Source organism: Medicago truncatula, chromosome 1 (assembly GCF_003473485.1).
Source record: "Medicago truncatula cultivar Jemalong A17 chromosome 1, MtrunA17r5.0-ANR, whole genome shotgun sequence".
NCBI classification, from domain to species: domain Eukaryota; kingdom Viridiplantae; phylum Streptophyta; class Magnoliopsida; order Fabales; family Fabaceae; genus Medicago; species Medicago truncatula.
The window spans coordinates 3190565-3216107 of record NC_053042.1 but is presented as its reverse complement, the minus strand read 5'-3'; the positions used below and the strand labels follow the sequence as shown (position 1 = coordinate 3216107).

Here is a 25543-nt window from a genome sequence, read left to right as displayed (position 1 = left end):
TGCAAACCAAATGAGTTCACTAGAATAATTTTTTTTTCTCTGCTTATGTATATTTGTGGGACAAACACCACAGACTACGCAACAGGAGACAATATGTAGCAAACAGGAATCATTGGTGGTGGTAGTCTGCTAAGCCAAACTCGAGGCAATTGTCATGGCTCATGGTGCATCCCCTTTTAAGGTTTTTTAGGCATCTTTTCGCTTGAGGTAATCTCATTCGAATCATGTGCTATACTTCACACTTTTGAGTTGACATAAAATTAAGGGGGGGAATTTAAATCTGTAAATCACTATAAGCTTAAAACATTCACTTTTTGATCAATCTCAAGCGCAAAGAATCTTGTTAGTTAAAATGTATAACAATAAACTATTAAGTTTCATGATTGAAAACAGAGATTGCTAACAAATTGACGCAGTGGTGATCGAGCAAATTGGATAATCTACATTTCAAAGAAAGCCTGGGAATAATTTAAGCACCCCTCACAAAAAACAAAAGTGCGATTTCTACATTTTTCTTTCAGCTATTACAACAAAGATATGTGAAATTTGAAAACAAATTAGAACTTATTTGGTTTACTCTTGCTAGTGACAAGCATTGATGAGAGGCAAGCATGACAGTTTCACATGTAAGGTTCTCGCAATGCTGTAGGCAGCACCAGTTCTGGCTCAAGTTCGTTTAACGGAGGAGAGAAATAATGGTCAACCATGTCCTCTGATACATCTTTTAAAGTTGGTGGATCCCACTGCAAATTTAGGAATAAAACGCTTCAGATAATTACCAAGAAGAGAAAAGGTAGGTGGTACTGACTTAATAGATGTATAGATTCTTGAAAATAGATACCTTGGGTGCAAAATCTTTATCAACCATTCGTGCTCGAACACCCTGCATAAAGGGTAAGTCAAGTGACATCATAAAAACAAATTTAGGTTACTCGATAAGGAAATGATGGAAAGAAAAATCATTACCTCAACGAAATCAGAGGAAACATTCTTGGAAATTGTCTGAACGGATACACGGTACTCCCGTACAAGACATTGATCAAGAGTTTCAAATCTACCTTCCCGTATCTAAATTCATTAGCAGAGGTCAATGAAGAAGAAGAAAAGCACCTTGAATGGGAAATAAACAAACTTGGAAGGTAGATTCAACTCACAGATCGCAAAATAACTTTCAAACTCAATGGGGACGCTTCTCTTATTTTCCGAAGAGTTGTCAAACACCACTCATCTGAAGACTCAACTGCCTCCTTCTCCTGAAAGAATAACATTTAATTTTAAAAGGGTTTGTCTAACATGTGCAACATTGCACATGTTAAAACAACTAATAGTGGGAATTTTTTTTGGAAAACAACAATTATTTATTCAAAAAAAATTATATTTAATATTAAATGTACAAGTTCCAATACTAAAATTCTATTTTAAACTTTTTAACGTGTGCAAATTTGCACATGATAGAAAAACCCTTAAAAGAAAGGCAAACTATCAAAGAGTAGATAAGTTAAGCAGATTCCAGTTACTAGATGGTTCCAAAGAGAGAGAGAGAGAGAGAGAGAGACTTATGTGTGTCCTTAACTCTCCTACTGGATCCATCTAGTAAATGGGGAAGATCAACGCTCAAATTAAGCTCAGGCCCTATTTATTGCTACAGAATATGAAATGTTTAGCACGGTAGTTCACTGCATATATTTTCTGTCTATTAAATTTGCTTTCTACGATTGGGGGGCGTATGAAGACACAGATATAAAGTAAATTTTAACAACATATTCTCAGTATTGTATTACACTGTCAATCAAGATATTATCAGTATTGTATAGTCCACTGCCTTCTCTTTTGTACTCCCTGTGGCCTAAATTATAAGCAAAAGTAGGTCAAAGAAAGTTGATGAATTTGGTCCAAAATCTGAACCAATTACATCAATTTTCTTTGACCTACTTTCAGGGTCGGCCCAACTGATTAAGAGGCTTAAAGCAAAAATATTAATGTGCCCTTTAAAAATATATTTTTTTAACAAAATATTTATATAAAATCAATTTTGTGGAGACCAAAATTTGAATTCATGACTAAGAGTAATTGATGCCTTTTTGGTAATCAGTTAAGCTATGCAAATATATATAATTTATCTGTCTTATAATATACTTATAACCAAATTAATTTTTTAGAGGCCTTTTTTGTCACCCAAAATTGAGTCCTAAAACCCTTGCTTGGGTTGCTTGGCCCTTAGGCCGGCCCTGCCTACTTTTGTTTATAATTAAGGCCAAAGAGTTTGTATTTTTTACGTTGGAGAGGTGATCTAAGTACTCCTTTTCAAAGGGAGACTGATACATAGCTAAGGATCAACTCTGCCCATGTTGGATGATATTAACAAATAATTTTGAATAAAGTTCCTCACGCAAAATACCTACTTTCAGGAAAATTGTGTTTTTAAGAAAAAAATCCAAAGATGAAGATGGCAAAAAGATAAACCAGGTCAGTAGTAGCTATCCAATAAATTAAAGATAGTCTCATAATTGCATTTCATTACGGGTCAAGCTATGAAATTATCAGATCGTGTACAAATACAATGCTTACCAAAGCTTCAACAATTTCCTCCACTGTATCATGACTGAAACATCTATCAATAATATCAAACCTGGGCAAAAATGAGAATAACACTCAGAAGCAGAAAATAATGGCAATTAAGCAACATAGAAACCAAATGATCAGGGATCTATCTTCAGATAGAAAAATCTGCAATGACTAATCACATTTTGGTTTTAAATATCTGTTGTTTTAGTTCTATCACATCAGAAAATAAGAAAGAACATTTAAGATAGTAGAATTTCCCGAAGTTAAAAGATAATCATGTGATCCATAAGGATATAACAGAACTATGATGAAACTGTCTCGTGATAAAAGTCAAAGACCAAAAGGAAATTAGGGTGTGTTGATGCAACATTACTTGTAAAGGACGCTACTTCTGTCGGGAAAAACAAGATCACCATATTGTGATAGAGATGCCTCTACAACAGATGGATCGTCTGTGACCAATTTACCAAGGCGTTCTTCAAGCCAAGCAAGCCTCTTCAGGGGGAAGCCAAATCATGTAAGAATTGGGAAACTGACCAACAAACAGTAAAAGAAATACAAGAACAAAGAGAAGAAGTAAAGAACATACTGCATTTAGTGAATAATGTGTAGCAAGGTTGCAAGCAATCATTTCTACACCATTAAGCTTATCTCCTGTAAGAGCCAAGTATTCCCCTGTATTGCAAAATATAAAATAAATAACCTTATTTATGTGCATCATTTTATGGTTTACAATGGAAACTATGAGTACACGAGTGAAAAGAAAAAACTTGGATCATAAAATATCAACACTGTTTTTGCCAGTGTATGGTTGTATATACGTATTCAGTAAAAATGTTTTTTGTTGAGGAACAAGGGCGGTTATGCTATGCAGAGGACTGGGTTGCTGAAGGTGGCAACCTTAGTGGTACATTGGAGAATCAGAAATCTAGTCTGGAGTTTGGACTATTTAATGTTTTAATGTTTAGTTCAGCAGTTCACATAAAAAGACAATTAATTACACAAATGTTTGCAAGTTTGTCAAACTCCAATAGTCTACGCAAACTCCTGAAATCTCCTGATATTGGGCTGCTACAGTGAGTTGGGTAGTCCTTTCCAGTCCAGGCCATGAGAGGGTGTGATAAAGACCTCAATTTGGTTGGGTATATAGCCAAAATATTATTCACAGTAAGTTGGGCAATCCTTTCAGTTGAGCTAGCTTTTGGAGTTCAGTCTAATCCATACAATTATAGTCCAAAAGCTATCAGTGGGAGAACATTCCACTTGGATTTACAGGGAAGAAATGCCTCAAAGATGCAATATGGATCATCTTACAAGGAAAAAATCAGTCCAGCCTTAATGTTCTAACAGTTATTAATTTGAGAACGGAGCTTGTTATTCTTAATCAGCATCATAGATGCAATATGCATTATCTGCTTATCTTCTTAGTACTGTGCAGTTGAACAAGAGCCATGGTTATTAATTTCTCGTGTCAATGGTAATCTTCGGGTGACAACATCCATTCTTTTCTACTGATGGAACAGGGAACATTGAGTTTGCAATGTTTAGCACAAACAGAGTTCAGAAGGTTTGGAAATTTCAATCATTGCCGTTTAGAAATAAATTAGACAAAATGGCGTAGAAATTATTCAAGTAGTTGGATGTTTAAATACTGTTGTTTTAAAGAAAGGAATCGAGCTCATCTAGACTTCGACAAAAAATTCATGAAATGTCTTCAGAAAATATGTTTACAGATAGTCTTTTACATCGTTTTGTGAAGTAGTCATACTGAGGATTAGTCCATAATTTCTATTCCAAGTTTTTTTTCTTTCTGAAAGATGTTCAGGTGTATCAGAAGGGTTATGCAAGAGGCCAGCACTCAAGTAGCATGCAAAAATTTACATTACCTAAGTAGCCAGGTAGACGAGACAAAAGGTAAGAAGCTCCAGCATCAGGGTGGAAGCCTATTTGAGCCTCTGGGTGAGAAAAAATCTGCAAGTTTAAGCAGAAAAAATGTTTAGTTTCCTGAATTTACAATACATGAATAAAGAATGAAATAAATGAAGTTTCTGGTGGGGATAATCCAATGAGTATATTTAGAAACCACGTACAGTTTTATCAGTCACCACACGGAACATTCCTGGAAGAGAAATCCCAGATCCACAGCCCATTGTCCTTCCATCCAAAATAGAAACCTGCAAAAATCCCCATAAAATCTTCCTACAAGTTCTGAAAAAGTTTTCATGGTAAAAAAAAAAATTTGAAAGAAAAAAGTTTTCATGGTAAATAAAAGCCCATAAAATGAACAAGCAATATGTTATTATGCAGCTACATAATTCTTAAAATACAGTATAATTCTAATGCAAATTTATCATCTTGCCAACTGCTTTAAAAACTACCAAAATGGGTTGAAGTATTTTAAATTTCATCTTGTTTAAAACTAATAAATCTATTTTAAGAAAATTTTGATTCAGACTCTTCCAATATCTATTCTTTTTTTCCTCTCATGTAAGGCATATAATGCTATAGAAGCCAACTCTTGTGTATGGAGGTATCATTAATCTACTGAAAACTCTCTCCAATCAGGTGGACATGGTTTGTTCAAACAATTTTTTCCAGTAATGAATACAATAGTTTTTCTGGGAAAATTGTTGTGTAGAAAAAGGTGTAACGTGTGTTTGAGCTCTGGAACTATAGAGATGGTTGCAGAGTCGGACAATATTCAGCCATAGTTAAGTTAACTGCCAGTTTTTATTCGTCCAATGCACATACACAGTATGAACTATATGAACAAAGGAGTATCTCCTAAATATGGAAGGAAAAAAAATGAAGATAGACCACTTTGATAGTTGGGTGGAAAGTATAACACAAATTGGCAGTAACAGTATTTGTCAGTCAGATCAGACAATGGCACTTCACAAACGCATGCAACTAAACTGGCAGAAAAAAGAAAAATGTGCAAGCCAAAAAAATGATGATAGACCACTTTGAAAATTGGGTGGACACTATAACATAAATTAGAGTTAACAGTATTTTTCAGACCAGGCAAGGCTCTTAACAAAGGCGTATAACTAAACTGGCAGAGTAAAGCAAAATGTAAGTGAAGAGGACAGGACAAAACCATGGGAGCATTTACATAGTCAGTGCTAAGATATAGGGCACGCCACAGAAGCTGACTAACCAGCATTTTATGCATTTTGAATACGCATTTCAGATTCAAGATAGAACTTGTGATGGGTAACACTTGTTTACCCATTTCTTCAGGGGAAATGCAAGTGAAAGAATCCAACTCCCCCTCCTTTGAAAACAAATCAATATTTGGAGGTGCAATAGACTATAACTCATATATCATGCATATCATCTTAAAGAAAACTACATCCTCATTAATCAGAAATCACTTTTAGTTTGATATATAAATCTCATGATAAATAAGAGTAATACAGTATTTAACACATGCCAAGACCGATCAACTTTGAATTGATCCACTTTAGAGTGGAGAACATGAGCACACAAAAACTTATTTTAGGTACTCCCTCCGTCCCAAATTGTATGACGTTTTGGGCATTTCACACATATTAAGAAATGCAATTAATATTGTGTGGAAAATAGATATTATGAGTTGTTTTACAAAATTGTCCTTAATAAATAATATGGGAAAGATAAATGAAAGAATTGAAAGAGGGAGTAATAATTAATTAAGGTTATAATTGGAAAAGTAACATTAATGTTGCATGGGTATTGTAAAGCGACATATAATTTGGGACAAATTTTTTCTCCTAAAGCGACATACAATTTGGGACGGAGGGAGTATATTTTTATCTCTCCAATCCAAAGTACATGTACATCTCAAACAAAACTTTTGGCAATGATCTAATACTTACATGTGGTTTAAGATATGTCCCTTGAAGATATACAAATGAATATAATGTTTTGAAAAACTCTTTAGCTTCTTCAGCCTTTCCTGCTCATAATAAACATAAAGATGTCATAATTTCATCTGAAGTGGAAGAATTCAACTAGTAAGAGATGAATACAAAATTTGACTCAGATGATGAAGCGGATTAAAAAATATATATTGAAAACTGAACTAACAACTAGTTACAGACCTAGTATAGACTTCCTATCCGCAACACATCTGATCATCATTCATAAAGAATTTATAAAAACAATAATATATTAAGAACCAATCTACTACTGCATATGCACCACACGTGGCGTTAGATGAACGCCATCAGATAAAGTTTTGGAAGGCTTCAAAAGGTTTAGTTCAAGACGCGCCTGAGGGGAGAATGTAGAGGATGCACGGGTTTGCACAGGGTTATGATCTAAATGGAGCAAATGCAATGTATAAAACTAACTATTCTAGATTTTGTAGAACAAGATTTTGCAACACCTAATATTTGTTTTACGAAATAGAAGGAGCAACTATTCACGAATAAGGCTTTGCACAAATTACAAAGTCTTACCTAGAGAGGGCTTCTTTACTTGGCAAAAGTTCATGGTTGAGTGGTTCAATAAGAGTCATGTTATCATGAATGAATTTTTATTTCAATATTGCATTTAGTAATCATCGAGGGAGGCAAACATATGAGTTAAAGCATGGGCAGATCCAAGACTAATTTTTTGAGGCTAAAATAATAGTGTCAAAAAAATTTGCCCAATAAAATCAAAGATTATGTACTATTTCACCCAAAATAACAGTTTTGGTAATTTCATTTGGGATACTTTATTAGCCCAAATCTATTTTTAACTCTTAACAATTGCTAATTCGAACAAAATGAGCTGTCAGCTTCCTTCATATGTAAATTTTTTGAGAAAAGTTTGGCGTGTCTATAGCCACACCAAGCCTTATGGTGAATCCGCCTATGAGTTTAAGCATACACAATGAAAAATTCCAAGGCTTTGAGAGTGGCGACCGCCCCTAAACTATGAAACCTAGTGTCATCCCTGTCTATTTCTATGGCTCTTGGTATATAAAATATCCTTCACTGGGCATGGATTCTAATTTCTATACATCATCCTTTCTTTCCTCTCAACCCTACTAAAGGTAAAGACAAAAAGCTAGGAATCACAGTGTAATTGATGGATAAATATATTTTAATAAAGGGCATTCCTGTTTGAAGTGAAACTCCATTGAAACAGTTAGAAAAGCTTGAGAGAGAAGAGAACTGTAACAGAATTCTGTTATTGTGTTTATAGTATGAGCTAATGACAGCTGTACAATAAGGAGCATAGTCATTAGCTTTGAACACTAAACTGTATTAGCTACTTAAGCTGACTTAGCTTAATCTACTTACTCTAACAATTCCAACTTCATTCCAACAAGAATGAACTCAATTTAGCAAGCTTTTAATTTTTATCAAGAAAAAGAAAGTACGCATAAACATAATACATAAAGCAAGTTTTAGAAAATGCACTAAACTAGCTTCTGTGTTTTAGTTAACATATAGGATGTTTGGTAGCACGTTGTGAGAAAGGAATCACAGTGGAATGCGTGAAGCTATCTATGCTAGCTTCATGATGCCGCACGGTCATACTGTGAAATGTACAACTTAAAAATGCAATGCAACATAAACTATCTACAAAATTGAAAAACAAATGATATATTTACTTATAAGTTATAAGAGCTATTTGCATAAGTTTGACTTTGATGTATCCCCTTGAAATATTGAAATTAAAAACCATAATGTACTTGTTAATCAATAAAATATTAAAATGCAACACACCTTCATTGAGCGAGTGATACAGCCTAACAACATCTGCACCAGAACAGAAAGCGCTGCCTCTACCCTTCAAAACATTCCAGACAGAAACTCAGACTCGATATTTTTTTTACCAATACGAATATTACAAAAATTATCGCACTACATTAAATTAAAAACAATATATGATGTGTTTAGTAAGAATTAGCAGATAGTTAATAAGCTAGCTGATTGAATTTGTAGTGTTTGGTAAAATTAACGTTTGAACTAGCATATAAATATGAAATGACATAAAATAAATATATATAATTAATTAATACTCCCTGCGTCCCATAATAACTGAGTTATTTACAAAAAAATATTATTCTCATTTCACTTTTCAATACAATACTCCCTCTGGTCCTAAATATAAGCAAATTTGACTTTTTAGGTTCATTCAATTAATGGTGCATGTGGTCCATAATATGGTCCACATACATCATTAATTGAATGAACCTAAAAAACTAAATTTGCTTATATTTAGGACCGGGGGGAGTATTAATTATTTTTTTTCAATTATAACACTAATTAATACTACTTTCACCACTCCCAATTCAATATATTCTACTCCCCCGGTCCTAAATATAAGCAAATTTAGTTTTTTAGGTTCATTCAATTAATGATGTATGTGGACCATATTATGGACCACATGCACCATTAATTGAATGAACCTAAAAAGTCAAATTTGCTTATATTTAGGACCAGAGGGAGTACTTTGCATTTATGATAAAGAATAATGCACCAATAGTTGACAAGGGCACTCAAACCCATTTTTCTTTCTCTTTCACTTATACACTTTTTCTTAATAAGTGTGAAATGAGTCAAGGGCTCAGTTAAAATGGGACGGAGGGAGTAATAAATTTTTCTCAATTAAGATAACGAGTACAATTGACAAAAAAAAAATTGATAAGCTCTTTGAATTAGCTTATCAAAAACGCTATAAGCTAGTTTGTGAGAAAATGACAATTACCAAACAGATCTTTTTTGGTCATATGAACTTACAAGCTATAAGCCAGTTTATTGTGCTTGCTAAAGAGACCCATAATATCAAGAACAATAACATCATTACATTCCTTAGTTCAGTGACAACTAATTGGCATGAAAACAAAAACAATACCTTCATTAGAACAAAACCAATATCAGAGTTTTCTTCCCATGAATCGTAAAGCCTCTTCAACCTAGCAACCTACAAAAATCCAAAAATGACTTGGCGTTTACCTCAAAAACGATTAAACTCAACCTCTATAGCACCAACGCCAATGTGTGTCTGGCGTTTGTGTCTGTTTCAATGCTCCATAGCTCAAAACGCGCAACAAATGAAGAAGGAATGGAAAAAATCCGTACCATTGAAGTAGTAAGCGCGTTCAAAGAAGCTGGCCTGTTGAGAATGGCTGCACGCGATTTCGCTCTTCCTTCAACCAAAATCTAACACCAAATAATAAAATCATCAATTTCAAATCAAAATCGAAATAAAAAAATCACATAACAAAAACAATAATGATGATGAAGATGAGGATGAGAAAAGTGACCTGGTTTTGGGAATCTTCTTCTTCGTCATTGCGTTGAGCGTAATTTGGTAGAGCAGAGAAAGAACGAGGATGAGAAGAGAGAGTGCGAGATGAGAAGCGAGTTTGTGGAAGCAGAGATTTGAATCTCTGCATCTTTGATTTTTATGGTTGTAGAGAAGATGTTTGATGTTTTGACTATGAGAGTGTGCTTTGAAATGAAGGCTGAGCTGAGAGAGTGTGAAATGGTTTCGGTCGGGAACCAAACTAGGCCGTAAGGGTTTACAAGGGTTTTCATTGTTTAATTTTTTTTATTTTATTAACATTGTTTAATTGTTTAAATTAAAAATTGTCTTGGAAATTAAATAAGTACGTGTTATGTTTCTTTTTTTTAATAAAAAAAAATGAGTTGTATTATTTGAACATCTATAACTGTAACAACCAAAATTTTACAAAGGAAATGAGGTAGTGGCACAAAAACAAAAGCAATAGAGAGAGGAAGTAAAAAGATAATGTAAGTACGAAAGAAAAAGTTGTCACAAAAGTTGTAAAAAATGGTTGTTCAAATATCATTTCTCAAAAAAAAATATATGTGTTCTTGTTAGTATTTTTTTCTTTCTCTTTAATTATTTTTGTTTTTACAATATTAAATATTTATTAGAGGAGGGATCAAATTACACCGAGTAATGTTACATCGATCAATATCGTTTTACTCTATGCATATTTTTCAAATTTTACCGTTGGATTGTAAGTTTATATTACATAGATCATTTACGTAAATTTTTACAAAAATCTAAAATCATTCGTATGTTATTGAGATACATCAAAATCAACGGTTTATGCACTTTTATAAAACAATGTTAATATTGTAGTTTCTCATTAACTTATCAAATAATTTTATATTTTCTTAAAAATTTACATGAACGATCTATATGATATAAACATACAATACAACGGTCAAATTTGAAAAATATACCTCGAGTAAAACGATATTGAGCAGTATAACATTGATGTAATATTACATCGGTGTAATTTGATCCCTCCTCTATTTATAATATTAATATAATATTTATTATTCTTTTTCAAAACTATATATGCTTTATATATAACCGCATTTTGATTTTTCACTCTTAATAAAAAAAAATGGTATTGTATTTAACGTGTTTATTTTATGTATGAATGTACCTAAAATACCTTTTATACGTGTATGTATGTGGTAAATTTTGCTTTTTCATATTTTAAGACACTCGGTTTCATCACATGTGGTCGAATCTAGTTTGTTCATCAGCTGTTGGAGAAGCTTTGAGACTCTCACATGCTATCTGATGGGAGCATGAACTACAACTTACAAATGTGAATTTTAAGTTGGATGCGAAGAAGGTGTAGATTATTTTAATAGAAGTGGTAATGATATATCTGAGTTTGGAGCAATAGTGGAGGAGTGTCAGAGAAGTTGTAATCTTTATTTTGAAAACTCTAAGGTAGAGTTTAGTCGGAGACAAGCGAGTGAAGTCACTCATACTCTTGCTCGAGAGGCCACTTTCTTAGTTAGTCTTCATATCTTTAATACTGCACCTCTTTGTATTTCGACTTTGATTATTGATGAACAGCTATAAGATATTTCCCTCAACAAAAAAAAAAAAAACCCACCGATGTTAATTGGGGGTTAGTTTGGAAAAGAAACAATAAATGCATCTAATAACTTTAAAATGGACATATATTTAAGGACAAAGTTGTAGTTAAATGAGTGGTTATGTTTGTGGACATAGATAATAACACGATTTATTATTCAAAAAAAAAAAGAAGATAATAACACGCTTTTATTTAATGTATTTTAATCAGCTAAATAATCCTTAAAGTATAATTAATAAGGGTTTTTTGTTAATGCAACATATTTTATCATTAAAATCAATATTATTAATCATTTTCTTAATAACTGTGTGAAACTTAAAAGTGACACATAATTTGATGCTGTGGGAGTATAAGCAAAACTCACTATATTTTTTCAAAAGAAGATAACTAAATATATTATTTTCCTCATATTTAATGATAGTATTTCTAAAATATCATTTGTTTAATTTAATTTTTGAATTTTTAATAAATTATTTTAGTAGTCATGAATTTATCATCAACAAAATATATTAGTTGTGAAAGATGATATATGCTATATCCTCGTGAGCTTAGCTCAATTAGTTTGAACAATGCATAATATATACAAGGTTTGAGGTTCAAACCCCAACCACCACCAAAAAGATGATACAAGCTATAGACTTGATCTTACCATACATAATTTGATAAGGAAAAAAAATGTTTATATTTTATTTTTGAACAAGTATATGTCCTCTCTAAATTCTAGAAGAATCATCAACGTGTGAAGGAAGATTTACAATAAAAAGTAGGTCTAGATTATCAGAGGGAGAAAAATCTAAGTCATAACTAATGTGAGTGAAAAATTCAATTACATGTGTTGTTGTTAAGATAGAAGTATTTTTTATTTTGTTGAACTCCGTCAATTGCTCCGTCACGGTCTTTGACTCCACCATCTTGAATGAATAGAGTTGTTGCTTAAGGAATTGTCTATGAGCCAAAGACTTGGTCATATAGAATGACTCCAACTTTGACCACATCGACGCCGCGGTAGGTTCCTTCGCGACATCCCTCAAAACTTTGCCACCGAGGCACAAGACAATGGCACTCCTAGCCTTGTCCACCATCTCGGTCTTCTCCTCTTGTGTCATGGTGACCGACAATACAAACTATGATGTGTGGAGCAAAGGAAAGTAGTAACCAATATCAAAGTGAACACAAGCAATAATCAACAATAACAGCACCTAGATCTAATCTAGGAATCAAAGTGAAAAGCACAAAACCACAAGCAAAAGATAAAGGGAGAGAAGAGAGGAACAAACACACCAAAGATTGTTGACCCAGTTCGGTCCAACTTGACCTAATATGGGGGAGAGATTGATCTCTCCAATCCACTATCAATGAGTTCTTACAAAGAGATACAAATGGGTTACAAGAAATTAGCTTCAACAAGTTCACAAAGAACAACCCTAATTTCTACCCATTTTCTCAATCTCACCAATGAACAAGACACTCAATGATTTTCACTCACCAAGGTGTTTACAATGTTTCCAAACCCAAGAGAACTCTAATCAAAGACCCTCAACCCTAAAGTTACCTCCTTTGATTTCCCAAGTTTCTCTCTCTTCCAGCTCTCCTTCAAAATCTGCAAAGAACACTTATATAACAGTCTTCAGCTGTCAAAATTGTGTTACGTTTTGCCAAACGGTGACACGTTTGGTGTGTATGACCAAGGTACGACCAACCTTATCCTGAAAACGTGTCCAGCAAACCAAAAATCGTGTTATGTTTTCCCAAAATCGTGTCACGATTTGGCACCCTGCAAAATAGCTCTCAACATTGCAAAATCGTGACACGCTTCACAAATCGTGTCACGATTCAAAGTTTTCCCAACTTTGTAATTTGAAGACATAAACAACAGTTTTGTTTTGATTTGAGAGAGGCCCTTAGTTTGAAGGAAGTCATCAATTGAAGCTCAAAACAATAATTACATCTATACTAAATATAATGAAAATATGGGATTTTGGAAGGATTTTAGGTTGGCTTTTTTGTTATTTCAATTATATTCTTAAACAAATTTTCATACAATGATGTTATATACTTATATTGTTGGTGTTATTAAAAAAATATAAGAATTATTGTTTTATTTATTATATTATTTTTGTCATTGAAAAACATAAATATGGTTTGTTGAGTTTGTTACATTTGAAAGTCACAAATATTAATACTTATGATTTATATAAAATATCGTTTGTAATCTAGACGCAAAATTTATACAAAATATCGTTGATAATATACACGTGTCCGCATAGTAAAAATAGTGAAAAGTCGAGTGTGTCCACTGTCCGTCTTCTCGCCAGTATTAATAACAATAATAATAAGAGAAAATTACATCTCAGTGATTAAAACCTTGTCATACGTTCTCGTCAATTTAGCTCAGTTGGTAGAGAAAATGCATAAAATATACAAGGTCGAAAAAAAACCTTGTCATTCCCTTTTAGCGGCAAACCTTTTATCATCTTTTCAATTCCTATTTTTCCATGAGAAATTAAATTATCTCCTCTTTGATATCAAGAGCAATATTTGTATCAAAGAACTTTGTTTATAACTTGTTAAATTAAGTAATTTAAGAAAACTTAGAAACCATTTTGCAACTCGCAATATAGTTCAGTTTAGTGCAGAAAATTATTGGGGTTTCATGCCACGAGTGCCACTGAAAGGATTCGCACGAGTGGTCATAATATTGGAAGCAAGTGGTTCTGTGGTATTTCACAAAGAAGAAAATGAAGAGAAAAAGAATGAAGAAATAAAGGAAAAGAATGTAAGGGAAATAAGAAACTATTCTCCTCTCAAAGAATTTGGTTTTCTACTTTAGCCTCCATTGTTTGATCTTTTTAGTTTCAATTTATAGACTCTAGCTAAATCAGGATTTCCATTGGATTGATTTGTAAATTGGATTTGTTGTTGATTTGGTTCCGAAATTTGAACTTGAAGAGATGAAAAGGGAAACAAGAGGTTCACCTTTTTTATTAAGTGTAAGTGTAGGTTCCTTTACTTTATCATGATCTATAAACACTCAATCTAACCCATCTTCCCTTATCATTTTATAAAAAATTCATTTTTATCCTTTATAATTATTTTAATTTAAAATATTACATATTGTTATGGTAATTTTTTTTTCTTGACAAATTTTTTACAGTAATTTTTTTTGTTGGTGTTTAGACTTTTTTTTTTACGAATTTGTTACGGTAAATGTTGGACAGCTGCATATTATTATTTGATTTTATTTTTACGAAAACGTACAAGTTTTTTTAAGGAGAATTTTTTTTTTTTTTTACAAATAGGAGAAAGGGTACATGCTATTTTTTTTTTTAAATAAGAAAAGGTACTTGTTATTTTTATTTTTTTGAAAGAAAAAAATATATGTTAATGTTACAAAAGTTTAATTTAGTTACCGTTATCAATTATTTATTTTTTCATTGTTTTTTTTAGAATAGTCATATTATCCTTTCCAAAAGACTAATAATAGCAGTAATAATAAATAATACATTTTTTAACTGTTCATTGCTATCTTTTATAAAACAAACTTTCTCGTTGCTATGTTTAAGTAAATGAAAATAAATTTTTGTGAGTAAATATTAATTTAATATTATAATATAAAAGATATGCTAAATTATTAAATTCTAAATATTGATCGAAAACGATGGGTTTTTATTGAAAACAATTGAAGATTGAATGTTGAAATTACAGAAAGAAAAAGAAGGCAGAAACATATTTTGGAAAAAGTAAAGGAAATAATTAGACGTGTGAGGTGCATTATGTTATTGTGCATACATATAATCCAGTGGTTATAAATATTGGTCCATTATGGACCAATACTTACAAATGTCCAAGCTAAATGCCACCTTAAGTGTAAACTTGTTGGTAAAAAAAAAAAAACAAGAATATGGAAAATTGGGAAGGAGCCACATGATCTTGTTGTGAGTGTGATGACTGGTGTAAAAATGAGAAAGAAAAAACAAGTATGAAAAAGATAAGTTGGGATCACACTCAAAGTGTAGTTGCTTTGTTTTACATGCCATGCAATCATTTGCTTAAGTGATGGTTTGCAAATTGAAATTGTAGCACAATGTTTGCAAGTTGTTAACTTTGCCAAAGATAAACAACTTGAAAAACCAAATCACAAAGGTAATTTTGACTATGGATAGAAATGGCAAGGAGTTCACCACTTTTTTTTTTTTCTCTTTTGAATTATTACCATTACTTTCTCATCATTTTTTGTGTTTTTATATTTGTAATTTTCCTTTTTAATTATATATAAGTAATAATCAAAATGAAATAAGATTTTGGATATTTAGGTTTTATGAGAAGCTTAAAAATGATGACAAACATAAGAAAGTTAAATATATTATTACCTACTTTTTGGATGATTTTTTAAATTACATGGACAAAATTGAAGTATTATGAAGTGTCTTCAATTGATGATGAGAGAGACATTAGTATGGAGTTAATTAGAGAAGGAGAATGTGTTATGATGAAATGTCATAAGGGATCGGAGATGGAAGTGTTCTATATGCAATGTAGCATGATTGATGATATAGGGGTCACGATTTCTTTTACCCTTTTGAGTGTGAGGTGCTACAGGTGGTGAATGTTACCCCCGCCACAATTTCATCCAAATAGTTGTGCATTTGTGAGGTCTGTTAAAATTGTGCGCCAAAGGCTTGAATATTAATCCTATAATAGAAGTTTTCTTTAAAAAGGGGTGAACAAAGGGACTTGAGTTTATATTAGTGGTAAGACGAACATATATCATTTTACGTTTGTTCCAATCCTCTTAAAAAGATTTTAAGACGAGCTTCTTCCAAGTTAAGAATGGTGAAAAATGCTCGAGGTTATGTTTGATGACCTCGGAGGACATCGGTTCCCCATCTACTCGTGTGGTAAGACCATAATACCCAATATAAATATTTTGCCCACCATCCTTTTGCTTCATCGAGCTTCTTCTTCAGGCATGATAGGATAACTTTATTGGCATATTATGCTGGACCATCCACTTCCATTGAGACAACTATTTTGAATGACTAAGTTTTCGCAGAACTCTTCGACAACCAAATTGGTAAACTATGAGCCAACATCTAACACAATATATTGAGGGAGTCTGAATTTGTAAACAATCTTCTTCCAATTAAATTTACATACTCACTATATTATTTTTCTTGGCTACTTCAACTTCAACCCATTTTGTGAATTAACTTATTCTCAACTTTTTTTTTTTGACAAGACTTATTCTCAACTATAATTAACGATGATTGCACAAATAACCAAAGGAAATGTGAACACACTAAGCTTTAAGTTCTTTGGCATTGAGGTCTTCATCACTTTCAGAATTTCAGAGTAATGTATCTTGAATACGGATTAAAACAATGAGAAAATTTAGACAAGATCAATGTGAAACAAAACAGATAATCGATTTTTAAATTTTAATATTGAAAGGCGAAATGAAAATAAAATCAATGACATAAATATATCATGTTCCTAAATAGATAAAACAACCATTTGATGAAATAGTGTCCATATAAACCATTAATCACTTCTTCAAAGCAGCGAAAGCTATGAATCTTGTTGAAACTACAGCATGTATAGAGAAACTAATCAATCATTTCTCCACCTTGATGGTTGGTATGAACTGCTTGAGACCATTTGTCAAAGAAAACGTTGAGATTATCGAAGCTTTTAGTATGCTGAGACACTGTAACATGTAAACAAAAAGTAAGTATAATGTAAGCAAATGCAAATAAATTACAACGTATAATAACACCTGGAGTCTTGTGAAAATATTTACCTCCTTCACACCAATTTTGATGACTATTTCCTCCAAATCAGACAGAGGAACTTTGGATCTATTTAGATATGACATAGTAGATATGGACGACATTGGAGTCACACGCAAGTCATCTGCCAACATGTATGTTGATGGTCCTCTAGCATGATGCCACCAACACCCCCATCCTAAACCTTGAAATGTAGATGATTAATGAGAATACTTAAGACCAACCGATTTAAGCTTATATGGTACAAACTTATCAGGAACACCATTATTATTCTTCGAACGCGCCTTTTCTTTTGTTAGATCAGCACAATACACTTCATTATAGCTATTATAGTATGTATGGCAATAATATACTGGTAAGGATGCTGTGTCAATTGGTAACATTTGGGATCTATCGCGGAAATGTGGGGCACACTGAGGCTTAGTTAACTTGTCTTTGAGCTCCTGTGAGATTAAATATCTTCTGGGACACAACTCTGTCATGCTTTTGTATAAATTATCAGTGCAATTTAAAGAAGAGATTCCTTGAAGCATATGCACTACTGCTCCCAAAGGTAAGGTGAGAAAACTGAAAACAAAGTCAATAAAATCTTCTTGTGCTTCGGTAAATAGAAACTCTCTAGTTGATTTTCTTACCATTAGTTTCACAACCATATACCTACCCCTTTCAGATGGTTTCTCTCCATTTCCAAATTCAAATTTTTTGATTGCTTTGGTAAAATTTATCAACAAATTGATTCTTCTTTAAGATTAAATCTGTCAAAGGGGAGTTTGAGAACAATGATAATTTGAGAAGATCAACTACCTACAAAAGCAAGAGATGAAACATCAAATGACAAGGAAAAAAAACAAAATCACAGATTATATAGAAGATAGAAAAACATACCTCTTTCTTGCTTATTTCCACAGTTTGTTCGACAATAGTGTCATTGGTATCAATTCCAAGCTTCTGATGTAGATGTACAACTGTTGCCAAAACATTAGGCATCACAAAAAGATCGTCGGAAATGATAAAAGTAGCAGTTTCTTCAACAAAGCCATTTCCTAAACTCAGATGTTCTGGAGCCACATCTTTGTCCAGTACTCTACCACAATAACATTTTTGATTCCTCATAGTGCTCAAAAGACTCCCACTTTCTCTTCTAGTACACTCCCAATCACTACAGAAGAAGTACTCAATTGGTGTGTCATCAATGTTTAGTTTCATCTGCTGGAAATAAATTTCCGTGGAGTTTCTTGGCTGCAGCAGCATTTCTTTGCATGCCTGTGACCATAGATATTGTTGATCAAGATCCGATACACCTCGATACAATGAGCTTATGCTGCCAAGTTTCACTGCTTCAATATTTGACTCCTGAGAAATGAGTCTTGCAATAGTCCCTAGAGGTAATGTTAAAAAACTCAAAAGAACATCGACGAAATCCTTCCCAGCCTCAGCATATAGAACTTGTTCCTTTCTTTGTCCACCATAATTCTCAAGCTAACTTTGTCAACTTGTTCAACGGATTGAGTTTCAATGGCAGCCATAGTAGTATAGCAAAAGAGAGGACAAAAACACAGAGATATGCTAACACAACTATCCAAAATGTGCTTATAAAGAGTATTTTTAAATTGACGCTTCCTTTTTTCTATAACTAGTGGACATGATAGCAATAAAGGAAGATGTTACTACTTCAACTTTCTACACAACTTTGGAAAGGGAAATATTATTCATTTAAGGGTGAGTTAACATGTGCCACAGCACATGTTAAGCAACCAAAAATAGAAACATTCCCTTGAATTTTGTGCATTCAATTAATAAAAAGTATAAAAATTAAATTCAAATGTATTAATTACAACAAATTATTTCCACTTTTGACTTGTTAACTTGTGTCTTAAGAGCACAGGTTAACATTTTCCTTAATTTAATTACATCAGACACTGAAACCATTAGTAATAAGGTAAATTCTATGGTACATCCAATAAATTTGGGTGTATCGGTACACCAAGTCGTAAAATTAATAATAAATGAGTTGTTTTTTTGAAGAAAAATAATTATTTTCTATCATTGACAACTAAGATAATTAAATTTTATATACCAAAAGTTTCGACGAAATAAAATTTAATTTTTAAGAATTTTTATTACTCATATCAATGAATATTGATTATTTTTTATGACAAAATGTAAATTTTGTAATATGATCCTTATAAACAATGAAATGATGGTTTTTCTTATGAAATGATGTTTTCTAAAATATAAATATTGACAAATACCTTTTTATTTCATTAAAGTGATCTTTAATTTATATATTTTGTGAAACAAGAGTACCGATACACTCAAAATTGTGAGTGTACCATAGAAGTTCCCTAGTAATAAACCTTGGTTAGCCAAACAAAAGGTTTGATTATTTTGATGCTAAGGAATGAGCGAATGAGAAGCTGTTTAAAAACTGAGGTCCAATAATACAAGAAATAAATATAGAATAATTAACTCATGAGAAAAATAAACCAGAATAACTTGATTCAAACTCGGGTTAATAATACTTTATCCCTGTAATATATATAATTTCTAATTTTCCCCTGTAAAATATTTTTTTTTATTTACTCCCGGTAAAATATTTTTTTTTTTGGAATACCCCCTACAAGTCATCCAAAAACCAATTTTTTTTTTTTGCTGAAATTTTTGTTTTCGAATGACCCTATTTAGGGGTATTCCAAAGAAAAAATATTTTACAGAGGGCAAATCAAAAAATATATTTTACGGAGGGAGAAAATCAAAAATGACCTATATTACAGGGTTAAAGTACCATTAACCCTTCATACTCCTATTTATAAATATGGGAATTAAGTTTTTTAAACATGAATCCGATTCATTTTTAAAACAGGTACCAAAATTTCTTGGGCTAAATTGAATTTCGCAATTTTTCTCAAAGATTAAAATAGATCTTTAATTTATTTAAAAGTAGAAGACGAGTCCCCGTGAACATAGCTCAGTTTGCAGGGACAATGCATTGTTATATGCGGAGGCCGGGGTTCGAACCCCGGACACCCCACTTATTCATCTTATAAAATGAATTCTAACCACTATGCTACCTGACAAAAAAAAAAATAGAAGTTCGAGTCATTTAGACAATTTCTCCTAGGTTAGTGCAATTTCTCCTTAAGATCAATCAAACAAGAAGACAGACAAATCATTAGTACATGTAAGAGTATGGTTCTATGCACATCTAGTAGAACTGAAAGCTTTAAATTTCTTGGTCTTGATTTAAATCCAAGCTAAGTCAGAAGCCATGCACTGATTTAATAAGTTAAAACGATAATATACAAACGGCAGCAGCATTTAATAAAATCTTAAGAACCCTACCCATTTCCAGATCAGTAAGCATGAAAGATCTTACCCTACTAGACAGAAAGAAACAAGATACAGAAAACACAGCAAAAATGTTATACTCCATGTCTTTTTTTTCCAATGCTGCTGAGATCTTAATTCAAATTACATTACTTGCATGCACTGCAGACACAAGATTAGCAACCTACCACTTTACACTTCACATCAATTTGAACATTCTTTTCACTTGTTCCAATTAATTCTATGTAATTCCCTAAGAGATAGAATGTCTTTTGTGTCTTAAGGATGAACCAGAAGATTTTGTATCTCCAAGGACTACAGAAGTTGGACTATTAGAACTCCCTGAAGTCTCTGAACTCCTATTCTCTCCATGTCCTTTACTACCAACATTCCATAACTTGTCAAATATTCTCCTCGACCGAGACGGCAACAACTGCATGCCACTTCTGCTATTTTTGCTACTCTTCTTATCCAATCTCACGCTCTTACGAAACTCATCATCCTTAATCTTCAAACGACTTGTTTGTCTGTTGAGGGAATGGCAGCTCACTCCCAGTGTTTTCTCACATTCCTCGTCTCCGTTTATCAGGGCATGTGAAGGATCACGTGGACTGTTAGCAAATGCTCGGGCACTGGCTGCAGCTCTAACTTGTTCAAAATATAGGACCTGCACTACAACTCGAAGTGGAAGACGTTCGTTCTGTGCAGCATGTGCCGATGCATCAGCAGTCAATTTCTTGACATTCATCAGTCCACATATATTCTTCTTTTCAGATTTAGTCAAACTTGGGTGCTCCTGAAAATGATTGACTCAAATGAATATTACAAATATAAACATTATTAAGAAACAGAACATATTGGTGTAGAAATAGAAAAATGGTTAAGTGTTCTAAAATGTGATATCCTGGTAGTTATGCAGGCATTGATCAGGCAAAAAGTAAAAAAAAAACTCAATACAATACCGAGACTTTTGTTGGAAGACGTGTACATTGTTCGACACCGACACATGTGATTATATTAAATTAATTTATTTTCTCAAATTATTTCTAGGGTTATTTTGTTAGTGTCATGTTAGGTGTCTGTTCTATGTCAATATGCCTTATAGACAAATAATAACAGAAACAAAGAAGTGAAAACATCTCCAAGGTAACAAAATCTTACCTTCAAGTAGATATCGATAGCTCTGTAAAAACCGTCATGATTTGGTCTAGCAAAATCTGGAATTGACTGTGACAAATCAACAAAACTAGAGAGGCTAAGATTAGGATCATGTGCAATTTCTCCAAGATAACTATCAACCAACTTGCCGAGATTCAATATCGCCCTATTCCCTAAAATAGATTCACCAAATACTTTATCTTTCATGTCCGTAACCTCGATATCACGCTTTCTCTTTTCATTATTCATGTATCGATTCAAAAGATCTTGCACCAAATCAACATCATAAGTAGTAATCCCAGGAGACCTTGCTGGAATCAGTAAATCCTTGACAGAAGCTTCATGCAATTTTAAGCTGATGCTGTTCATCAATTCTTCTCTGGATGATTCATCGGCTTCAACAAGTATGGCCACTTTAAATAATTTCAGCAAGAAACTACAGGAACAACCGACACCGTTATCGCACGGCAATAAACACACAATTGTTTCTACCAGAGATTTGTTCCTCCATGCATGAGCATCGGAAACCAATGCATCAACAGAATCAGGCAACCATCTAACAGCATAGGTTTTCAGCGCCTCGCCAATCACAACACCGTCCATTCTTCCCTTTGATTTCACAGCAATCATTACACGTTTATAAAGATCAATGTCCAGCTCACATATATCCTCAACCCACCAATCCTTCGGAACAGACTCAATTTTCTCTTTCAATGTTATCTTGTCCTCAACGATTTTATCGACCTGTGTTAATTTCCGGTTGTAAGTGTAAGACCAAGTGATGTCTGCCGGATCAACAGAAGTTTTTGATGCTATGGAATCTATGCATCTCCCAATTATCTTCAGATCCTCAGACCAAGGGAGAAGAGATTTAGCAGTTTGAAGAACAATTATAGAATCCTTCCAGCTACGAAAGATGCTTGATGTAAGGAACACGTCAATTTTAAAAATCAAATTTCCTTTATCAATATCCTCTGTCATCTCAAGGTACTCCGCTGCACATCGAGCAGCCACAACATTGTAAGCATTTAGAGTCACAGTCATTCCATAGCAGAACTTTGCACATATTTCAAAGGCCTTGGGACCACCAGGGAAATCGTCCAAGTAAATTTCATCTGAATTATCTTCGTTAGCCTTCGACACCAACTTCTGTAAGCAGTTGCTCTTTGACAGTAGAGGGAACTGCAACACATAAGAAGTAAAAGTCAATAAAGAAGAATTGCTTATTTAATAGGAAACTAAAACAAGGATGCTGAAAAAGTACACACCTTGTGAAGGTCGAACTTTACTTCACCAATAGCTATGATAATATCTGTAGCTAATTCAGATGATATGTACCTGCATAAATTGGAAATGAATTGTTTAGTTTACAAAGAACTGAAACTTATATAAGGAAAGGCGGGGGATGATAGAAGACTAAGCTTTCATAACAAAATACAATTACCCCACACAACGTAAGCATGCATATTTCAAGTCACAACGCAAAGTCAATACGCAATAAGCAACTGAAATTCAGCCAAAAGGTATTAAGATGCATGTTATTCACCACATTCACATGGATAAATCACATCGTGCAACAAAACCATTGCATTTTTTAACAAAACTATTACATTTTTCTATCACTAGCAATCAAACTCAATACTTCGGGGGTTTAACCCCACATACCATGCGCACCAACTACTTTCACTACACCCTGGTGGTAAACTATTACTGTACATCTTAGCTGCAACTAAATAGTTCGAAACACATTACTTGATCACATGACAAAAAAGGAAGAAGTAACATCTTTAAAAGTTACTCTCTCCGTCTTATATTATGTGTCTCATTTGAGATGTGCACACTTCATACAAAAGTGATTATTTATATCAATTTTCAATGCAAAATAATACATCATTTATTATTTGTCCATCTTATACCTGCAACTATTTTATTAAATAAGGGTAACATTGATAAAAAGTAATAAATGATGCAACTATATTAACATAAAAAATAATTGGAAACAAAAAAATATTACAAATGAGACACATAATATAAGATGGAGAATATTTGCAGACCCTACAAAAATGGCTAACTGCAGGCACATCCAAAATATAAGCTTTTAAAAGTGTAAATGATTAATCTCAACAAGTATTAGTGAATTAATCAATAGTAGATATTTATTGCATACACATGCTTAACAAAGCATTGGTATGTTGAACCTTCAAAAAAAAAAAAAAATTGGTGTGTTGAAATAACCCTCTTGGTTTGTTAACTTAATTTGGAGGAGTCAAAACCAATAATTTAATACACTACACTGACCAAATGTGGAATACATGTGTAGCACATGATTTTTAACAGGCTGAAAAGCTTCCAACCATAATATTTATGAAATGATAATCTATACACATTACAAAAGTTGATAGCGATAATCTGAGCACTCCAGTGAAACTCACATGCTAAAAAGTAAAACTAATGATATACTCCATATAGGAAAAACATATAAAGAATAATTATTATAGTATAACGATTAATATTTGTTCCATAAAAGACTTCGCAAATTATCATGACTTTAATTGCTGAGCAGTCCATACCACCTATACATACACACTGTTTGGACCACAAGCTCAACCAGAAACTCACAATTTGAAGGCTGGACCACCTTCAATTAAACCTCTCTCTCTTTCCCACTTTACAGTTAAAAGTAACATAGAATTTATTTTATTTTTTTAACAAAATAGAATACTGAAACTATGTTAGTGGTAATTTGCATACTAATGAGTTAAATGGGTTTCTCTTGAAGGCATAAATTGAAACTATGAAACACAGATATGGACACGGACACCGGAGACAACATTGTCAGTATAATTATATGTGTCGGTGTTGGACACGACCGACACTAGGACACGTCTAATCCGATGAGTGTATGTGTGTTAGGTTTGGTTTTTACAAACAATGTTTTGTGCATGTTTTGCATCAAAATGATTGTCAGAATCACTACGAATCGCCTTATAGCTTTTGCAAAAGCACAGCTAGTCACCGTGATACCAGCAACCTAACATGGTACCATGTTTGGTTTTTAAAACATTGTTTTGTATATGTTTTTGTATCATTATCAGTTTGTTAGAATCAAGGTGAACCACCCCGTAGCTTCTGCAAAATCACGGTTGTTCACCGTGATTTAAGTGATACCAAACATGCATAGAAGAATCAAGCGGTTACTAGCAGTGACTCATCAAACACCAAAACTATTTCGGTTTATATTCAGTAGCAAAAAAACAGTTAAAAACAAACTTGCACACATTTAAGAACTAACAGTACAGAAAAAAACATGAAAAATAAAAAGTAAAGAAACAAAAGAGAAGAACATGAAACTAACCTGACAAACTTGCCATCAGATTGAAGTGCATCAGGCTTTGAACCCAACTTCATAAACTTCATTTTTGTTTCTTTTTTTCTTGAAAACCAAACAAAGAAAGTAGGATCACGTATGTTGAGAAGTAAGACAGTGAAAGAAAGCAAGTGTGAGGTTACAAGAAGAAGAGAAGAGAATGAAAAAGAGAGAAAACGTGTTAAGGTAATGAAGGAAATGAATGCAGTTAATAATGTAAGTTGGTGAATGAAGTCAGAAATAATAGAGAAAGTGAAGAAGAGAGAGTAATGGTCGCCGCCTTATTTGCTTAAAACTAAGTCCAAGATGAGTTAAGATTATGGTTGGGGCGCAAATCTCAAAAGAGTGAATGAGAGAGGTCTGTACTCTGTGGTCTCTGCTGTTTCTTTCTTTCTATTCTCTATTCTGAGCCAAACACACTTTCTCTGCCAACTTAATCATGATCGTTCCCACCCTCTGACGCCTTTGTCGATCAATACA

General features: G+C 33.0%; 3 protein-coding genes across 3 annotated transcripts; all 3 read right to left on the bottom strand.

Annotated features, from left to right (window-relative positions):
- Positions 1-343: 343 nt before the first annotated feature.
- On the bottom strand, positions 344-10075 carry LOC11427294 (3-hydroxyisobutyryl-CoA hydrolase-like protein 2, mitochondrial). The gene is made up of 14 exons (XM_003588809.4): positions 9815-10075; positions 9630-9710; positions 9403-9471; positions 8271-8334; positions 6426-6505; positions 4656-4739; positions 4452-4536; positions 3155-3240; positions 2939-3060; positions 2569-2629; positions 1155-1253; positions 967-1068; positions 842-883; positions 344-743 (listed from the first exon to the last, which is right to left on the bottom strand). The coding sequence occupies exons 1-14, from the start codon at positions 9944-9946 to the stop codon at positions 621-623; spliced, it is 1230 nt and encodes a 409-aa protein (XP_003588857.1). The 5' UTR covers positions 9947-10075; the 3' UTR covers positions 344-620.
- A 7829-nt stretch (positions 10076-17904) lies between these two features.
- On the bottom strand, positions 17905-18737 carry LOC120577926 (uncharacterized). Its single transcript, XM_039829966.1, has 3 exons — positions 18696-18737; positions 18097-18564; positions 17905-18015 (listed from the first exon to the last, which is right to left on the bottom strand). The coding sequence occupies exons 1-3, from the start codon at positions 18735-18737 to the stop codon at positions 17905-17907; spliced, it is 621 nt and encodes a 206-aa protein (XP_039685900.1).
- A 1683-nt stretch (positions 18738-20420) lies between these two features.
- Positions 20421-25543, bottom strand: LOC11435388 (BTB/POZ domain-containing protein NPY1). Its single transcript, XM_003588811.4, has 4 exons — positions 25052-25543; positions 22965-23034; positions 21700-22878; positions 20421-21334 (listed from the first exon to the last, which is right to left on the bottom strand). The coding sequence occupies exons 1-4, from the start codon at positions 25111-25113 to the stop codon at positions 20792-20794; spliced, it is 1854 nt and encodes a 617-aa protein (XP_003588859.1). The 5' UTR covers positions 25114-25543; the 3' UTR covers positions 20421-20791.

Excerpts from the sequence above, each read along its gene's own strand:
- LOC11427294 (XM_003588809.4), bottom strand. The coding sequence starts at position 9,946 with ATGCAGAGATTCAAATCTCTGCTTCCACAAACTCGCTTCTCATCTCGC. Across the intron at positions 9,472-9,629 it reads ACGCGCTTACTACTTCAATG|GTTGCTAGGTTGAAGAGGCT; the intron begins GTACGGATTTTT and ends GGATTTTTGTAG. Across the intron at positions 8,335-9,402 it reads TTGGTTTTGTTCTAATGAAG|GGTAGAGGCAGCGCTTTCTG; the intron begins GTATTGTTTTTG and ends AATGTTTTGAAG.
- LOC120577926 (XM_039829966.1), bottom strand. The coding sequence starts at position 18,737 with ATGGCTGCCATTGAAACTCAATCCGTTGAACAAGTTGACAAA. Across the intron at positions 18,565-18,695 it reads CCGTTGAACAAGTTGACAAA|GAGTCAAATATTGAAGCAGT; the intron begins GTTAGCTTGAGA and ends CTCATTTCTCAG. Across the intron at positions 18,016-18,096 it reads TGGAAATAAGCAAGAAAGAG|GTAGTTGATCTTCTCAAATT; the intron begins GTATGTTTTTCT and ends TTGCTTTTGTAG.
- LOC11435388 (XM_003588811.4), bottom strand. The coding sequence starts at position 25,113 with ATGAAGTTTATGAAGTTGGGTTCAAAGCCTGATGCACTTCAATCTGAT. Across the intron at positions 23,035-25,051 it reads TCTGATGGCAAGTTTGTCAG|GTACATATCATCTGAATTAG; the intron begins GTTAGTTTCATG and ends CAATTTATGCAG. Across the intron at positions 21,335-21,699 it reads CTATCGATATCTACTTGAAG|GAGCACCCAAGTTTGACTAA; the intron begins GTAAGATTTTGT and ends AATCATTTTCAG.